This window comes from Cyrtonyx montezumae, unplaced genomic scaffold (assembly GCF_038088225.1).
Source record: "Cyrtonyx montezumae isolate F1298 unplaced genomic scaffold, pur_monq_1.0 scaffold_2, whole genome shotgun sequence".
NCBI lineage: Eukaryota > Metazoa > Chordata > Aves > Galliformes > Odontophoridae > Cyrtonyx > Cyrtonyx montezumae.
Genome location: NW_027071936.1, coordinates 59845779 through 59865086, shown reverse-complemented (window position 1 = coordinate 59865086; position 19308 = coordinate 59845779). Strand labels below are relative to the sequence as shown.

The following is a 19308-nucleotide window of genomic DNA, read 5'->3' as shown; positions in this document are numbered from 1 at the left end:
TTTCACTCTGTAGATATCATCCCTATGCATCTCAGATTGAAATATATGTGAGGAAAGCACTCACCCACATTCTATTAAGGGAGATGATTTCATATTGCTCCATTTTATTGTTAAGGCCTGGCATTTCCTAGGATGTGTCACCCCTCCCAGTACCCTCATTGCTCCCTTTGTTCTTCTGGAGCATTTGAGCATGACTACCGACTTGAATGACAAATCTTGAGGAGGTGAAAAAGGACGTTTTGTGTTGAGTTACCTGCAGGATATTTGCACACGGGTTTATTTGTTCAAAGTAGTGTCTGAGATGTGGACAGAATATTTTTTGCTTTTCTGCACCATGGTTTTATGGCAGACTTTGACGCTAATTAGTTAATTATCTAATCCACGCAAAAGGGGATGTTCCTTGGATTTCTGTGGATTTCCTGGATGAGAGTTTGTGCCAAGTGACAGATGCCATCAAACTAGCATTATGCAGTTGTGCACCCATCTGGCAGGCTGCAGACCATGAAAGCTACAGGCAGCTTCAGCCTTTAAAATTGCATTTTCCTTCGTGCCCTCTCTGCTTTTCTTCCCTGTTGTGGGCACAAGATAGCATGTAGTGTTCTCCCTGCTAATTGTAAGCTAATCCTCTTTCAGATGCATTGCAAGCATGTTCTGAACATGACAATAAAAACCTCATGGGCCCTTCTGGTTTTTCCACCTACCAAAGAGAGGTGATAGAGAAATTTTACATGCTTTTTTTCTTAATCAAAAGTTTATACTATCTAATGTATGCTGAAACATTTGCCAATTTCAGAGACCTAAAGCATCTTCCATGGTGTATGACAGCTGCTCTGGAGGCTGTTGCTCAGCTTGCTGCCCTGGCACAGAGATCCTTGCTTGGATCACAGGGATCAAGACCTTGCCCTGAAGTCTAGGGGAGGGTTCGCATCCTCCGCCTTTGGTGTCTGTAGTTGCTCATCCAGCTGGATGAGCATGCACAGCTTCTGTCAGGGGAGATACTGAAAGACATTTTATTTCTCCTTAGCCTAGTCTTTACATTGTGGTAATTAGACTCCTGGCTTATACCGTCAGGATATACCGTGGGCTTTTTCCTGAACTAGTTTGACAGTTTGTAGAACTGATTTCAGTTCTTATCTGGTTGTGAGAGATTTGAGGGTTGATTACAATTCAGATTTTATCTCTGAGTAATTGTTCAAATGTACATTCACAAAATGAATACAGGTATGTCTTGTCGTTTGAAATGATTTTTTTCTTTAACCTTCCTAACGTCCCCTTACTGGCACTCTATCTTTACACACCGTATCTTTCCTCTTTCAGAAATGGTTATGTACACGAACCATAGAGTTTTGTAGCTTCTAAAAAGTTATTCTTTCTAACTCTTAACAGGTAGTTCTCAATAGGGAAGTGTTCAATTTTGTCCAAAAATTGGTTTCCATATCTATAGTACGTGAAGTTTTGCCCTGAAGAACATGTCAAGAGTGAGCACTGAAGAATGAAAACCCTAACAGATACTGAATTTTTAAAATGAGATCATGATAGTATTTAAAAAAAATCTGGTCTTGCAACTCACACCTGTGGACAAATCTAGACAAGTTCCAGCTGAACAGTTTAGAAGAGAAACTGCTTTGTCTAAATGTGAACAGTATGTAGTTTCTGACAGGATTTCTAAGCAGTTAGGATTTCTAAGTATCCAAAGTACACATTTAGTTTTCCAGCTGTTTTCAATGAATTCGTTGAATTTATTTCAGATACTTAGATGAATTTAAAGAAATGGTCTTACAATAATTTTTGTTCCATGATACTTAAGAAAACTTCTGTGCATTTGGTATATATCAAAGCCAAGGGAATACAACATGTCTTATTAGCACAGAAAAAGGTAGCTGATGTTCAGATCAGAAATTCTGTTATTCCTGTAAGTGCGATTACTTGGACTATTAAATAAGTCCCTGCTCAGAGAGATTTTAACATACTGATTTGTGCAGTTTAAAATAAACATTTCAAAACACTAAGGCCAATCTACGGTGTGTAGAAGGCTCAGAGCCTTAAATTAGGCTAAACAGATTGAGATAAAATTCTGTCATCTCAGTCCATAGAACTTAATTAAGTGGTACCATTTCTACAATTTTTTGTGGTTTTTCTCCAAAATCACTCATTTTTTCCAGAAGTGAAAAAAAAAAAATCTCTTTACTATAATGAGAGCCCTATTAATTTTACTTTTTATGTTTCACAAACATAAGAGAGAATCATACTTGATGTTTTTATCTACATCCATGGAAGCTTCCAAGTAAATAACCATTTCTAAAGCATATGTATTTTGATAGTTAATTTTCCTGTCTTTTCCGCAGAGTCCTTAAGTCACGCTTTTCTTCGTTGCTTGAGGAAAAAATTGGAATTTTTTGTTCTTCAGCTATTCTGTACAGTATGTGGATAGGAAAATCATGTATGTCTTTTATAAATATGATATTTATAAAAGAGTTCATAATATGAGTTAAATTTTCTAAAGTAAAGACATGAATTAAGTTACAGCTTCTGAATGTATCATATGTTTGCAAGGCTGTACACAAAATATGAGTTAAGATATTTTGAAATATCTGGATGTATTTTTATAATCTTATGCTTCACAGATTCAGAAGCATTTCTGTGTAATTTAACAAGAACTGTCTTGTTTGTTTGTTTGTTTTTTAGTGGATTTTGTGTTTATCTGAACTAGCAATGCCAATGACAGAATAGCTTAGGTTTCAAAAATTCCAGAATATGTTTATTAAAAACTAGATCAGATCCTCTGCTGATTATGGGAATGATGAAGCTACAGCAGTGCTCTTCAGATGCTGTCAAAAGCAGTATGAAATTCCGTGGCAAAATACAAAAGAAAAGATAAAGAAGAGGGAAGAAACTGTTATTTTAAAGATTACTAAGGGTTTCTCTGTGAGAGGGAATGTTTGTTCCAAGACTGGCAAATTTAGACCAATTATGGATAGATAGATTGGTTGTAATAACATCTTCAGTCTAAACATCAGTTGTGCTTCCTGTCTGTTACTCAGTTGGGGATTGAAGTGAAGCTCTGGACCATGTGTTTTGGAAGCCTTCGCCTCTCTGTTTTTTCATATGTTTGCTGCCTTAATATAATTTGTGATCAAAGGTGGGAAGTTTAGGATAGATAAATACCTAAACTTCAACATATCACTAGAAGTCTGACTGTCCTCAGAAATTTGCTGTAAATTACTATTAGGGATGATGAGGAGTTCTACCTCAATCTGAACATTCTGGAACCACTCTCACATCCTTTGGGCTCTCTGGAAGTCAAAAGTTATCAGTAGGGGAAGTTTTCAATCTTTTAATTGCCAAAATATCTGAAATTTTAATTCCACACATCTCCATATATTGCAGTCAAGTTTTCATTCTAAGTCTTTCTGTGTACCTTGGAAGGTACCTGCTTTCTCCTATATATGACTGATAGACTTGATTTGTCTACAAAGGATGTTGAAATTTACTTTAAGTGAATATCTGTGGGAAAAAATTCCAGCACAGAGGTTTAAAGGCCTGGGGTGATTTTCATGATGAGGAGGAAATGCCTGTGAGAAAGTAACTGAGCTGGTATCTTTAGGTTTCCATCCTCTCACATTGACTGTTAATAGAATGGTAATACTTCATGTAATATGAGAAAGTTAGAGATTTCTAATACATATCATGAAACTTAAGTAACACTTACTTTTCTCTTTCTTATTACAGTCAGCAACTGTCTCTGATGGAGGTAAGCTGAAGCGTGTTTTTACTTTTATAATGAAAATGAAAGTTTTCCATATTAAGCAACAAAGCATGTGGTAAATAAGGTGATAAATTACAAGATGTGATTCCAAAGTGGTGCAGAACTCTGCGACTGCTTTGGGAACTATGCCAGTTAAAATGTTGCATGATTATGGTTACATACTTTCACTGATTTATTTGAACAGATTTTCTTTGTGGCACATATCTCTGTATATGCACACTTTTGTTACGATTAGGACTCTTAATTCGTAGTAATAAAGAGGCAGAGCTAGCATTCTTTCATGTAATTGACGCTAGATAAAATCTTTTTGTTTTATAGTCCTTAACATAGCCTGTTGGGGAGATGCTCTAGCTACTAAATTGTAAGCTGGTGCATGCATTAAGGCTGAAATTTCTTTACAGTGTGGTGTGTTATGAGAAGAGGGTAAGTAATATGGTATTACTAAGATCAGAACATAAAGTTCTAGAGAACTTCTATTTAAACTCCTCTTTGCATCACCTAAGCTTGTTGTGATTTTTAAAATGACTTTAATGCTATAAAGTACTGGACAATCTTTGTTGAATACTAGATGATGATCTTTCAGAATCTTCGAAGTTAATTAAAACAGTTTAAGTATGCTTCTTCATGGAACAAAGATGCGTAGTTTAGAGTGCACAAGAGGTGGTTTTTATCACTCATCTTGCTTGGCAGGAGTTGGTTCAATTGATCATGCAAGGAAGCTCACTTACACACTTTTGATTATGTTTGGAATTCTTTGACGTCACTAAAAGGGACAAACTGTTGCTCTAAATAGTTCTGTAAAAGTGAATCGATTTTGTGAATGGTAATGATATATTTTTAATAATAAATGCAAATGTAAATTTAATCAGTACTATTCACAAAATTCCATTGTGTCTTAGTTTTTAATTGCTTGCAAAACTACTGTTTTGTCCTTCTGGTAGAGCCTTCTTCCAGTGGCTGGCTGACTTTGTCAGGTATTTTCCTCCTCTACTACTGATAAAGTCTACTGGTGTACTGTCCAGATGAGAACATTGACTCAGTAATGTGTCTGTCTTTTCTGCAAAGTGGTAACAGAATGAAACAGATAGTATTGGTCTGTTCTGCTATTTGTGAAATATAGCCTTTGATTCTGTGGGGCAAATGTTTTTTCCCTAGATGTTACCTGTTGTTACAAAGGAGTACAAAGCATGGTGTTTTTGTCTGTGTATGTATTTGGATGAAATTCTTGGTGCTAAGAAACAAAAAGAGTTACTTTTTTTTTCCATTTTTAGCCTACCCAGGCTTCAAAATCACTGTAATAATACTCATCTGATAGCTTTTCAACCTTTCTATGTTCCCAGATGAAAACTTGTTTTAAAGATTTTCAGTTTTTTCAGTGTGGCTGGTTGTATTTCATTCTGATTCCATAGGTACTTGTGTTTTCCCAGTTAATTCTGTCCAATTTTGTGAAGCCATGAAATTGAAGGGCTCTGTAGGCTGCAGAGAGGAATGCAAAGATAGTTATTTATACACAGTTTTCTGCTAAGTTGTGTGGCTTACGGTTTTTTCAGCTAGGTCTGAAATGTGGACTGACTCCTTTTAACTTGGACTCACCCTTCATTTCTTAAATGATACTCAAGAAGGAGCTGGGGGAGAACAATTTATGTAGTAATGTAGTAGTTGAACTGTGCTAAATGATATTGAGTAAATACCAAGAAAAAAGTTTGGAAAAATAAGAACCAACATGAATATAACCAGAAAAAACTGAAATGAAATAAAATCTGAATCCATTTTGTTGAGTAAAATTCATGTCTGAATTACACTTCCAGGCCTTCACTTCTATTGAGAATGTCAGTGAAAGTTCTCCCATCTTCTCCAATTTTTCAAATTCATTAATAGGTTCATGGATTTACACATTTTAGAGCACATCTAGATTAGAGGATTTTTTACTGGTGTAACCTTCCTTACCATGAATGTAGCAGCTCATGCTTTCCCTTCCTAGACTAATAGGGTTTGTACATACAGATGGTATATATACTGTTGTTAAACTTTAGTCTGGGAAGGGAAATTTATGATTCAGAAATAGTAATCATTGTTTATATTCACCCTTTTGGTATAATAGTAGGTCTGACACCTCTGTGTCTTTCCAAAGTCAATTAAGCCTCATGGATTTTATTACATTAGAGACAGTCACTGGAAACCATCTACCTCTTGGAAAATTTATTTTATGTAGTAACTCAGCTTATACAAGGCTGAGATGTTGTTAGACAAAACTGCACACTTGGGCTTTGTAAAATAGGTAATGTTTAAAAGGTGTAGTTCCTTGAATTAGTGGTGTTTCCTGACATGCTGACCAGGCACAGCTCTTAATTATAAGTGACTTGCTTAATGAATTGCAGAAAACTCAGCACCCGTATCACCACTGTAGATCAATTACAGCAACTATGCTTTAGGAAGAGCAGAAACCGTTTTACGTTACTACATGTAATTAGCACATTTTTCATACTTCCCTACTCAGAAACTGACCATTCTGCTGCAGTAGGAATGGAGAGTACTGATGCAGGATGCAGGCTGTGGCTGATGTTTAGAGAATTGTGTCATCTCAGAGATGGTTGTTACTCCGCAGCTGATTTCTGGTTTTCTCTGTTGATACCTACACAGCACTTTACAAAAGCAAACCTTAAGGTCAGAGGACATATAATAAAAGTACCTCATTATTCATCTCCCAGACAGACAGATGGTATCTTAATAGCTCTATTAAGAAGCTCTAAGTCAGTTCTTCTGCCTGCTATTACCTACAGAGATCAGTTCCATGATGCTGGAGTCTGTTATTTCCACATGCCTAAGCATATCAGATGCTCATGTCTTTTTACTGAGGTACCACTTTGCTCTGTTATCAGCTGATATTTGTTTCCAGTATTCATCATCTGGAAAGAATTTTATCAAGGAAGAGTTCTTGAAGATTTTTTTGAACGCTACCTGATATTAAGAATGATAAATAATGCAAAATTGTATTTTAAGGTGTAACTAAAGGAGATAGCACAAAAAAATCCAAAATCAAATCCAGAATAGAACAAACCACAGCAGTTTACACTGTAGGTATGGAAGTATTATTTTGTCCGATAGGTTTATGACTTATTTTTCAGTCACAGTGGCAGTGCATGGTGTTGCTGGGTTCCACAGTAGCATAAATAATTCAGGTTCCTTTAGCAGCAGTAGCAAAAGGTCCTTTCTTTGAATTATTTATGCAGCATTTTATAGTGCTTTGTGTTAAGTATACTATTGGTTTCCTCTGCCTGAAGCCACGAGGGTAAAGAATCGATTTGTTTAGAATGGTGTAAAAAGCTAACAGGAATTGCTGGGAAGAACGTGTTAGTTTCCCTTATCCCAAAGCTGCAGAGGAACAATGTGCTGGACAGTAAGAGCAACCTTCACCCTATGGGTTCCGGGACATGACAGTTGAACTTGGTATGGATTCAGAAAGATGGCTTGCACTGAATGCCTTGAAGTATTTGATTAAGTGGCATCACAGTGGTTCCTATCAGCTCTATCCAGGTAATGTACTTAGTGATTAACTGGAATATTTTAATTGTATTGAGTGTATATGTTCAGATGGTTACAAGGAGCATGTGGAGCTGCTCACAATAGAAGCTTATCTTTTTAAAAAAGTATTTGTAGATTAAAAAATACATACACATTTTATGAACAAATGCTTACAAAAACATCCTCAACTGCGTTCTTTCTTAGTGCTTATATAACTTAGATCAAAACTTCAAAGCCATCTGATATCCTGAATACTTTAAAGATTTTAGTTGATGAAATATGTGCATTTTCTTACCTAATGCTTTTTTGGGTTTTTTTTGTAAAATAAATAAAACCACAACATGTGTAAACACGAAAGGTGTTGAGATAGTGTTTGTATGGATTTTATAAAGCAGCTTGTCTCAATTCTATGCCGTGTTTGATGAAAACAGTAAATAAAACTGAGTTGCACCAGGAATGGTTCTTCCTTGCTAGGTTCAGACATTCTTGGATAGGACAGGAATAAACGTAGGCCCCCTGGGTTCAGGATGATTAAATAAGTAGAGGTCTTGTACAGGTGGTATGTAGGTGTTTGGGAAGTTTTCTCAAATCTGTGCTGCCTTCCATGCTCCTGAGTTCAGGTTTTCACGGTAACCTCCTTTGGCATCCTAATATTCCCAATAGCTAATCCTCCTCTTTAAAATACCTTACAAGGAGGAGTAGCCTGCTTTGCTCAGCTGTGTAGTTGAAGTGTTTGAGCTTGAGGAATCGGGCCTTTTGGATTGCTAAGGGAAATAAATGGCTCAGTTAGTGTCACTATTCCTCTGTTCCAGGGTGGGCTGTGTGTAGCTAGGAATGCAGGAGCTGTGAGTCAGGAAACCTGATGCTGAAGGTTTACATGGGAAACATTCTTCTGCAAGGGGAAAGAAACTAGAGTACGGTTTATACACTCCTGGATAGATTACGCACCAGTGTTATAGTCAGTGATGTTTTCCCCAGCTGCACTTTTTTTTCTCTGATTCTAAATTATATACTCGGATGCTTGCACTGTGCTGTAACAGCTTATATTGCAGCCATTGCTGTATGTAGTTAAAGAAACAAGAATAACCAACCCTTTTTTTGGGAAATTTTCTTGTTCTGTATTGTTTTCAAGTTAACATATACTCCAGCAGGAATCTGTATGTATTTTTAGAGTAAGCTGACTGTGTTTTCTTTTTAAGGGGTCAGGGTTAATAGTACTTATTGAAAAATCCAAGTTAGCTAGTGAAGTCCAAAAGAACATAAACAATTTACTGAGAGTAAGGAAGGCCTGTTGTAGTGGCTCACAACATTGTTGAAAACACCATCTTTGATTCACTTGTTTTCATGGAACGTCAGCGGCATATCAGAGGAATGAGAAGCCAGTGGAGTTTATAACAAATGCAACTCTGACCCACTGGAGTGAGCAGCTGCTAGCAATTAGAGGTAGTTAGCAGTCAGGGACAGGTGTAAACACCCAGACGGTAATTGCAATTTGGTTCTCTTCCCTGCCATAGGGTTATAGAACAGCTGCCCTTGGAGAAGGGAGAAGCTGACCTTCTGGTGACTGCCAGGCCTACCATTTTGCAGTCCCTCCTAGTCCTGAGGCCCTGAGACTTGCCATTGAGCACTTCTTGTGGCTACACCCTAATTTCCCTCTGTCGGATGTGTAGGTTTAAGCACTTTGGAATGCAGGATGAGTTTACTTTCTGAGTTCACCTGAAAGCTCCAAGGAAATGTTCCTCATTCATCACTAGAGATCTCTGGGCATTGGACGGTCTCAGAGTGAGGTGGTATCTGGGCTTAGTAACATCTGAAACTGTTCCAGAAGTGGGTGTCTATTTATATCCTGGACTGTAAAATAAAACACATCCTCCTGCAGAGTTAAAGCAAAATACTCCAGGTAATAAATTTAGCCGTAATTCTCTTCAGATTCACATTAGCTTCTTTCACAATAGTTTCACTGTGATGACAGGTATTCTCTAGTGAGGCCACTTGATTGTGCTCTTCGATGTGTCTCACAGGAAAAAGAGAATAAATATTTGTTATAAGGAAAGTTAGCATTATTTGCTGAAATTTTTATTATTATTATTGTCTTTAAGCATTTTCCTTGTTGAATATATCCATTTTCATTCTTCTCTAATCCTATTAATTTTGTCATAATTTTTTTAAATGATAACTTTGGTTGCAGAAAATTGTAGTAGTCAGATTTTACATGTTAATAAATATTTGTTAGCTACAGAACACATTTAAAAATGAAGTTTCAGAAGTTATTATGTCCTTATAGCTGTCTTTATAGCATTTTGGGATGTTTGTGATTATCTCTGAGTAGTCATTTTTGCACAGTTCAGACTTCAAGGAGTGACCATGTTTCTTAAGATAGCATTTGGAAATGTGAAGTCATCTTGAATATGCAGCAGAAAAGGAGCTCTTGAGAGACGTATAAAATAGTAATTTGAGTGAAATTACACCTTCCTATATTTTATCTGAATGACTAACTGGGGAAAATAAACTGCAGTAAAAACGTCTCTGTAAGGAATAGGCCATTTCTCACAAGTTGTGAAGTCAGTCCCACGAATTTATAGTGAGCTTTAAATTTGGTTTTCCATTTGGTATAGAATTATTGAGAACATCATCTATTTTATTTGAAAGTAAATTTTCCCACACCTGTTACTGTTTCTTTTTTTTTCTTCAAGAATTAAATACCACTGTTTATTTATTTATTTATTTATTTAATTCCTTCATCACAGATTAATTTGTTCGACATGTCTCTAGTGCAGTGTTCTGCTCAGAGTAGGGTCCATTTTGTATCAGACATGATTGTTCAGGCCTTTGTTCACTTGTGTTTCCAGAACTTGTGTTTCTCTTGCTCTGAGAGCTGTTTCTTTCACTTTTCCCCTGTGTGTACACGAGGTCTCTTCTTTAAGAAGTTTTTTGCGTGTACTCTGTTTACTGGGACAAAGATTGTTTTGGTTTAATACATAACATTATTACAAATCCATGTAGGATCTGTGGTCTGATGTCTCCTCTGGTATTAATTTCCTCAGCTGACTTGTTTCCTAAATTTTCAGCCATTAACAGAAATCTCTTAATTTCATGAAGCACTTCCCAGAGTCCCTGGCTACCAATTGAGAAGCATCGAGAAGATTGCTATCTCCTATTATCAGATAGGCTTTTGCCCACTTTCTGGTGAACGATAGATTCTTAGACATCTGCCTTCCTTGGAGAATCTTGGGAAGGATTGCTGTCCGTGAACTGAGGAATGTTAGCAGAAAGTTTTGTTAAAAGTTCTTTTTTTTTTTTGAGTTTTTGTGGAGCACAAAAAGAGAGATTTCCTGTTGTGCTTTTGGCAGGGCATTGCTGCTAAAACTCTCGCTTAATTTGCTTTGATAAAGAGGAAAATTGAGAGAAGGCTAATTGTTTTTCTGTGCTCTAGGGAGCAAAAAAAATCAAAAACAGGGAGGAATCTTTTGGAGACTGCCTTACTATGAGCTTGCAAAGAAGGTATAATAAATCAAGAAGACCGTGCTGTAGAGGAGAGTAAAAGTGAATATTAATCTGACAAACTTGTTTTTTGTTTTTATTTTTTTTACAGAGCTGAATAGCACTGATTTAAAAGACTGCATCAGTGAAAATAGTCTCAGTAGCAATGCTAGTCTTCCCAGTGTACAAAGCTGTCGACGACTTCGAGAAAGAAGAGTTGCAAGCTGGGCAGTTTCATTTGAGCGACTTCTTCAGGATCCTGTTGGTGTTAAATATTTTTCGGTAAGCTTTGGAAGATAGAGACCTTTCAAACTTCCCAATATCAGTAATTTTTCTGCGTTCTTTTTACTTTCATGGTGCTATCCTTATGTAGATCACGCGATAGGAGGTTGTTACATATTTATCTTCTGAACATCTTTTAGATACAAACTGATTTGTCGTTTTAAATAGATAGTATTTCTGTGCATTTCTGAGTAGCAAGACTTCAGCTTAAATTGAGGGTATATTCTGCATTGTATTTGAATTTTTAGTAAGATTCCCTATTATGTCTAACACTGATATTTGCTTATTTTTATATCTGTAGCTTTTTTATCAGAGAAAGACAACTTTTAGTAGTTCTCTAAGTGTTAGTGACACATTCACATTTGCCTACTGAGATGTTGAAAGTCTTGCTGAAGTGTTGGATGCCATGTAGAAGATTTTTTTGGTGATATAGAGGCTTATTGGGCTTATCATCCTGCTGAAATTCTTGTAATATTTTAGGAAGTAATTCAGTAGCTTAAGAGCTGTGGTTAAAGTTGCACCTTGTAGGAGAGTACTACTGAATATTTGCAAAGGATAAGCATTTACAGAGTGCATTTACAAATTTGTAAATAGTATCATCTTTATTTTACATGTGAGGTAATAAGGCTGTATAAGGCTTTGGATCACTGCATGGCAGATATGTTGTTAATTCTGAATGTGTTATAGAAGGACTTCTTATGCTGCCCAAATCATTTTTAACAAAGTAAATGTAAAGAAGCCTATGATACAAGAAATGTATATTACTGGAATCTGCAGTGACACCTTTACTGAATATGAAAATGGTGAAGGAATCTTTAATGGTGAAGGAACCTGAAAAACAGATTAACAGCAAACACCCATTTGAGGAAACAGAAAATAAAATAATAGATTCTAGATGATAAGTTTCCCATCTTTCTGTTTTTCTCAGTGAAGAAGCCAAAGCATTATCAGCATTTCTGCTTAGATACTGAGATTCTCTTTGTACTGAAAGAAAAATGACAATCCTGCCTGAAAAATGGTGTAGTTCTAGTGAAAACTTAGTCATCATTTCTCATTACTTTAAGTTATCAGTAGATTTACTTATGTAAACGTAAGAAATTGCTGTAGTCTTTTTCAGTGCTACGAATGTTCAAAAATAAATAAATGTTTAAATGTATGTTTGAATGTAGCTGGTGTTAGTTTATTAAATTTTGAGATAGAAAAGTTAAAATTGCATTTCAGTTCAGCAGAAGGCAATCTCAAATATAAATTCACAAAATATTACTTTTTTTCCCCTTAAAGTTGTTTAAAAAAAAATAAAAAAAAATTTACAACAGTGCACGTGTCAAAGAAATAATGACTATAAAGAACAGAGAGAATTCTGTAATTTACTGTCTGCACCACCAAATTGTTGTGCCTCAGGAGGGATCCAGGGCCATTGCTTAGGTTTGTTTACCTGCAACCTGGATATTGTAACATCATGAAGTCTGACGTAAAGGAGAGTCACAGTGTCTGTAAGAAACGCCTTTGCATGTGGTAGGTTAACATTCCTTCAAGAGGAAGTTCACAAGTTCAGAAAAGCTACGGGACAAGAAGGGAATCACCTATATCTAGCCAAAAGATACAGATATTTGTGCTCAAGAACCTCAAACATCAGCATTTAATTTATTATTGCATAGTAAGCATCTTGGTCTGTTCAGGATTCAGAATGCTTAGGCCTTTCCTGAGGACAAGTTTGTCACAGAGCAGGAATTACCTGCTAAGAGGGAGAGACTTTGCATGTTTTGCAAGTACTCACATTTTGCATAATAGTCTGTTGATGAGAGCAGTCCTCAAGGAAGTGAGACAGTTGATTGCAGTTCCCTCCTCAAGTGGTTCAAACCAACGTCTGCAGCTTCCCAGCCATGTTTTGACAGCTACATACTGTTCCAAATGTGGCACTATTCATTCTTCCTAATTGGTTTTTTAGCCAGCTGTGCCAACGTTACGTGGCCAAAAAGAAATCAAGCAGGAGATTCACTGTGGATCTGTAGTGAAGGCATAAGTGGGGAAGTAGGCAGCTGGGTTGTAGTTCCTGCTCACTGACTTGTTTCTCTTCCAATTACACACATGTAAAATGCAGCAAAGTCCCCCGGCTGCTCTCTATGAATTTTTTTTCTTTGTCTCAAAGTAGGTATTACAAGACCTTCAGGTTTAAACTGAGAAGCTGCTAGTGGATTTAGACTCTCTTATTATAGTGCACCTCAATTGTTTTCCTGCAGTTGGACTCCCTGAATTCTTTGTGAATCTTTGAAGAACACTGATAGCTAAAGCTTTAATACATAACCAAGCTGGGTAATTCTGAGATTACCAAATTAATTTTTTAAGCTTCTTTACTCTTTCTTTTTTTTCTAACAAGTAATTTACTCTCAAGAAACATATGCAGTATTGAAATATACAGGTTTAAATCTGGGATAATTTGTGTTTGTACAGTTTTTTGAATTAAATAGGTCCCAGTCCTTATTTGGACCTTTGGATGCTATAACATAAATGTACTGATTACAGTTTGTCGTACTGGGAGACTTTTTATTTTTTATTTTTTTTGGTCTAAGGCTGTCTTTTCTAAGGAGAACCCATCTGGCCAGATAAGTGATGAGAGATTTTTATAGCAATCATATGATACATGAAGTTGCTGTAATGAATACAAAATTGATTATGTACACAGTTTGATAATTATCTATTTGAACTGCAGTTAAAGGCATCTGATATATAGTGTAATCTTAAGAAGTTGTTTTAAAATATTGTTATTGAAAGTTTGTTCACTAGTGTAGATACTACTTAGCATGAAATTTCTAACTTCATTTCTGTGTGTGGAAATGATTCGAGGGTAACTTGAGTTATTCTCAATTATGTACATTTAGAAAGAAATGAGAGAGGAAAAGTGCTGGGCATATGTTGGGCATGCATTGATTTTTTGCTCTGAAAGGTAACTGGACTGTTAGACTGAATTATTATCATTGTCTAAAACTGGAAGTAACTTTTTTTTATCTACACATAATTGTTTATTTTTCCCCCTAGGAATTTCTGCGGAAGGAATTTAGTGAAGAAAACATTTTATTTTGGCAGGCTTGTGAATATTTTAATCATGTACCTGCACATGATAAAAAAGAGGTAAGTCCAAACTGTTTCAGTACATGGTATTATTGCTGCAAACTGATATTTCTTCAGTAGTATTGAAAATATTGGAATTGTGCTTGCTTTTTACTCTGTGATTCCACTAAAATGGCATTGGAACCTCAGTCTCCTATGAGTACAGTCCCAAGTTTGAGATGCTGGCTTCAGTAGAATTCAGAGGTAGCTCTAAAAATGGGCTGATGTGTTTTGGATGTTGAAAACTGGCTAACCCAGTGCAAAGTAGTGCAGAACAAGTGAATTTAATGTGATGACAAGTGAAAATTAACCTCTGTTGTGCTCATCCAGCTAGACTGTCTTTACTTGCCAACATAATGTGTTTAAAGTGTGCTTACCCTGTGGAAACGGATTCAGTTTCCTAGTACCTCTTTGCTTTTTTTGGACACTGACATTTTTTCCCCACTTTCTTCTGTCTTAGAGCATTTTTTTTCAGTGTTCAGATTAGTGTGATTATTTTCATTACTTCCAGAATGTGTTTCAAAGTAAACAGGATAAAATAGAGCATTAATGTTTTTTTTCTGTAAATATTTAAATGTGCATGTACATTTTTCTAACTTGTAGAAATTAGAGGGTTTATTTCAATAGTAACTGTTATCTGAAATGACCAAAATATAAAGTATTATTCTTTTTTAAAATAGCATTTAATATTCTTCTGAAAAGAGTACGTTTATTATTTTCATAGTCTAAATTTTACTTTTTTGTGAGCTTCTAACGCTTAAGAAGTATTTGATGGGCACTTGTAGTTTTAAAGGAAAAACTAGGTGAATAAAACTAACAAAAGCTGCTAAATGAAAAACATTCATATATTTTATGCAAGTGGAGTGGCTCTGTACTTTAGGATGGAATATATCAGTGTAAAAACCAGCTGTATAATGAAGCATTTGCAAAATATATATGAATTAATATGGATAACGTTTGCTTTCTGCAGCTTTCTTACAGAGCTCGAGAGATCTTCAGTAAATTTTTGTGTAGCAAAGCTACAACCCCTGTTAATATTGATAGCCAGGCACAGCTGGCAGATGATATTCTCAATTCTCCACATCCAGATATGTTCAAGGAACAACAACTTCAGGTAACCACAGAAAGCATAACTTTTGTGCCCTTATGTCTGTTACTTTTCACATGAAGTGCTTTGAAATATCTAAAAGTATTTTCTCATGCTGAATATCTTAATACCTATAAAAAGGCACAGAGATCAAGATGATAGACGTTCTGTTAGTGGTACAGCAAAAGTCTGCATAAAGGAACACTTCTTTTTCTGTACACATGTGATTTATAAAAAAATGCCATTATTTAGATCTGAAAAATATAACTGAAATGAAGCTGTAGCACAAGGAAGTAGTACCATGTGATGAAACACCATTGCATATTGTGTTTGCATCTGGCTGCTTATGCTTTTCTGTAGCGAACAGTTGTGTACAGAAACAGAATCTAATTTTGGTTAAAGTGGTTTGTAAAATATGCTCTGTTTTACTGAAGGAGACTTTTCCTTGTGCTTTAATAGAACTGTCAAAGAGCTTGTTAAAATGTTGATGTTCAAACTGAAGACCTCTGAAGTGGATGCATTTTAAATAATCCTTGATGTTCAGAACAGTTATGTAACAACAGAATATATTTTACATTTTCTGTAGAATTTGACTTTCTCCTTTTTTCCCTCCAATTGATTGAGACTCCTCACCCTAACAATTTGAGTGTTATAATAACTCTCATATAACTCTGAGATCGTGGTATGTAGGAATCAACAATATAGCTCTAACTGTATAAATTAAGTTAAGTCACAATCTTGTTCTGAGTGCAACCTTGGATTTCATGCTTTTGGATTTATGAGCAGCTGGGTGTAGTAACTTCCTCCATCTGCAAAGTGGAGATAGAAGGGTAGGTCTTAACTGCTTTTTTGGCAGCTTCTAGCATATAAGGCAATGTGCAGATACCTCCTGTGCGCTTACCAAGGTCTGAGACTTCTGTGGGAATTGTCAGCTGTGATTTCAAACACTTTTATCATATGCTCCTCATCTTGGCTTTGTGGACCTCTTCTTCCTTTCCTATCTGACTGGGGGATCAGATGGTGTCTTTATGTGTGTGGTGGCTGGGCTGATGCATGTTTTCTTTGTCCAGTGATAATGCTGCATCCTCAAGTTGGAGGTGGATGAAAATGCTAGCAGGAGGTGCTGCTGTGGGTCTGATTGCAGCCATGTGGTCTGCCCGGACCTGGCCTGCTTCTCTAAATTGTCAGTGCATCTGTAGTTTTCACATCACATTCTTCATCCCACTGACAGATGAAGTGAAGCAGGGTGAGAGTTACTTCAGTTTAATTAAGCAGCCTTGTGGCTAGGTGTGCCAAACCAGTTATGGATATTGTGCTACCCAGCTGAGCTATGTGCTGGGTAATGGTCTGCCGTGACAGCCTTAATGTCTTGGTTTCAGTAAGTCAGTTTTGTGGTCCTGGTGGGTGGTATGACCTTGTGAACTGAGATCTGGAGGTATGATTATTTTGTGCAACAATCCATCATCTCACAATAGTGATGCCACATTAATATTGAGAACGCTCTGTGTTTGTGTTGTCACAAGACTTTTGGAATTCCAGTCCTGAGCATAAACTGTAAAGGTGTTGATCTGTGATGGTCAGACAAGCATTACATGATGCTGTGGAATAGAGTGTTGCTGGTAGGACTGCAGTGGAGTTCTGGAAATTCTCTTTATAGTTTGCAAGAACAAGAAATATCTACTGTTTCCAAATAAGCAAAAATCATTAACATGTGTGAACCAATATGATGATAGTGTTAAGAGTGGGAAATTGGGGATGTAATGTGATCTAGCAACATAGTGCAGGACAGATGATGATTAGTTCTAAATGAATTATTAAAAAAGCCATAAAGTTCAAGATTTTAGCTGCATTGCAAAATACTGTTCCATGGTTTATCTATCTGTATAGGAACTTGCAGACCATGTTTCCATTTTCCCTGATAATCTTATAACAGCAGCATATCTATGAGTCATGAGATTGAGACATTTGAATTCTTATAGTTACTTCTCTTTATTGTGTGCAGTATACAGCAGTAATATTCTTTGAGTTCAACAGGACCCACTGTTTTTGCAGCTGTGTGTGTTGTGTGTACCATGTCATTTGTTGAACCTTGGCTTGAAGATGGTATGTTGCCTTTTTGCATTTTACCAGTATAACTGGATTTTGTTATTCATAGTGAGAGGGAGAGATTCCCCTCTGTGTGCAGATTGTCAGTTGGGAAGGGTGGACACTGGTTTGTCTCTCTGACACTGCATTGAGGGCTCATCAGGCTTTGTGCTGAGCTGTTTGAGCGCATTAAACTCTACAGGAGTATTTTTTTTCCATATGAAAGTAACTGTTGAGAGGATCCAGAAGAAACAACAGGTTAACACCTAAGAGGGAATGGAAATGTATGAGGGAAGGTGAGAATTGAAGTTGGAAGCCAGCATTCAGATTGCATTGGGTTTCTGTGACACTGCAGCATCAAGTTCTTTCTGTTCTATCTTACTGCTTCCAGTAAAGCTCTGGGCTAAGGTTTGTTGAGAAGGTTGTTGCTCAGTCTGAAATATGCTTTCTGCCTACAGTGGGACCGCTGTGGCTTAGTGATGGACTTCTCTAGACTCTTGGGAATTCCATAGCCAGTGTACCATTCTTCCCTTGTAGGTAATCACGTTCATGTTCAAAGGAGGTATTCCTACTGGTTTTTCAGATCATGTGTAGTTATTACTAGAGAAGACACAAAGGTAGAAGTATGAATTGACTTAAAACTATAGGTTTGCAAAAATAGAGTAAAACATCCAAATAGCTTGGCAGGCAAGATAGAAGTTTGCTTTTCGTTGCATAAATTTAGCTTTGGCTAAATTAGCCTTGTCTCCTGGTATAGAGATGTATGTTAGTTGCACTCAGAACAGCCATCTTATGTAACCTATTCTTTTACAAGGTCTTGATTTATACTACATTGACTTTTTGGATCCTCCAAAACCAGTGATCCTTCGTTTCTTATGATTGGGTATATAAGCATTATGTAAAGGATCCTATAAAGTGTTGTTTGCTCTTTCATGTGTCAATAGTGAACCTGTATGTCTTGTCATTGTTTACAGTTTTATACTGCAATATATCCTATTTCTGAGTTTTAGACCATAACAACTTTTCTTGTTCACAGCTGCCTTAAAATGCACTTGTATAATTTAACAAATATTAAGTAGTATGTATAACTGATACAGTGTCTCTTGAAAATATTTGAAATAGGTATTTGCTGTCTTCTTAGCACAAAGCACAGACAATATGGTGAAAGATATGAGGTTGTTGTTGGAAATAGGCATTTTTCTGAACCTGTACTTAATATGACAAATTGTACTTAACTGGGACAATGTACTTAACCAGGTATAAGCAAAATCATGCCTACTATGTTCATGTACTGAATTTTGTGGAAGCTGGCTGAAATAGCATATTTTCCATCACGTGCCATTTAAGCTTGCCTAACTGTTATCTCTTGCATTTCAATTTCAGATTTTTAACTTGATGAAGTTTGATAGCTATACTCGCTTTCTCAAATCCCCCCTTTACCAAGAATGCATCCTAGCAGAAGTTGAAGGTCGGACTCTTCCTGATCCACAGCATGTTCCAAGCAGCCCCACTTCTAAACACAGTATCAGTTCAGAGAAGTCCAATATCTCAACACCAAAAAAGGTTACTTTTGATTTTGTTGTTATCTGAAAACTGAATGCTCTTAAATACTGTTTTTTAAGTTCTTTAAAAAGTTCAAAGACAATACATAAAAACCAATTAGAATGTTTGATGATGCTGGCAAATATTATGTTTACAAAATTTTTATGTACTCAAGGAAACTTTGTTTTAACCCATACCATTGATGCAGATTTATTGCTGTTGAATTCCTAATTAGAATTTAAAATCAGTATCGTTATTTAGATCTATTAAAAATAAAAATGTAGTATTATTGTCATACATCAGTTGAGAGGCATATTTTGATTGTTTATTGGAATTAAGATAGTTTAGCTTTTGCTGAGAACAGACACTGTATCAGAAACTGAGAAATCTGAACCTAATTTAGCTCATTTTTGCAGAAGATGGTCTTTGTATTTCT

The 19308-nt window shown here is 36.2% G+C and overlaps 1 protein-coding gene across 5 annotated transcripts in view; it reads left to right on the top strand.

The window, feature by feature from the left end:
- RGS12 (regulator of G protein signaling 12) overlaps window positions 1–19308 on the top strand; it is a 78558-nt gene that overhangs the window by 36306 nt on the left and 22944 nt on the right. For all 5 annotated transcript variants that reach the window (XM_065735842.1, XM_065735841.1, XM_065735845.1 and 2 more), the window contains 5 exons: window positions 3730–3751; window positions 10881–11050; window positions 14087–14179; window positions 15129–15272; window positions 18714–18893. In XM_065735842.1, the coding sequence (XP_065591914.1) occupies window positions 3730–3751; window positions 10881–11050; window positions 14087–14179; window positions 15129–15272; window positions 18714–18893 (609 nt within the window). The remainder of the gene's footprint in view (window positions 1–3729; window positions 3752–10880; window positions 11051–14086; window positions 14180–15128; window positions 15273–18713; window positions 18894–19308) is intronic.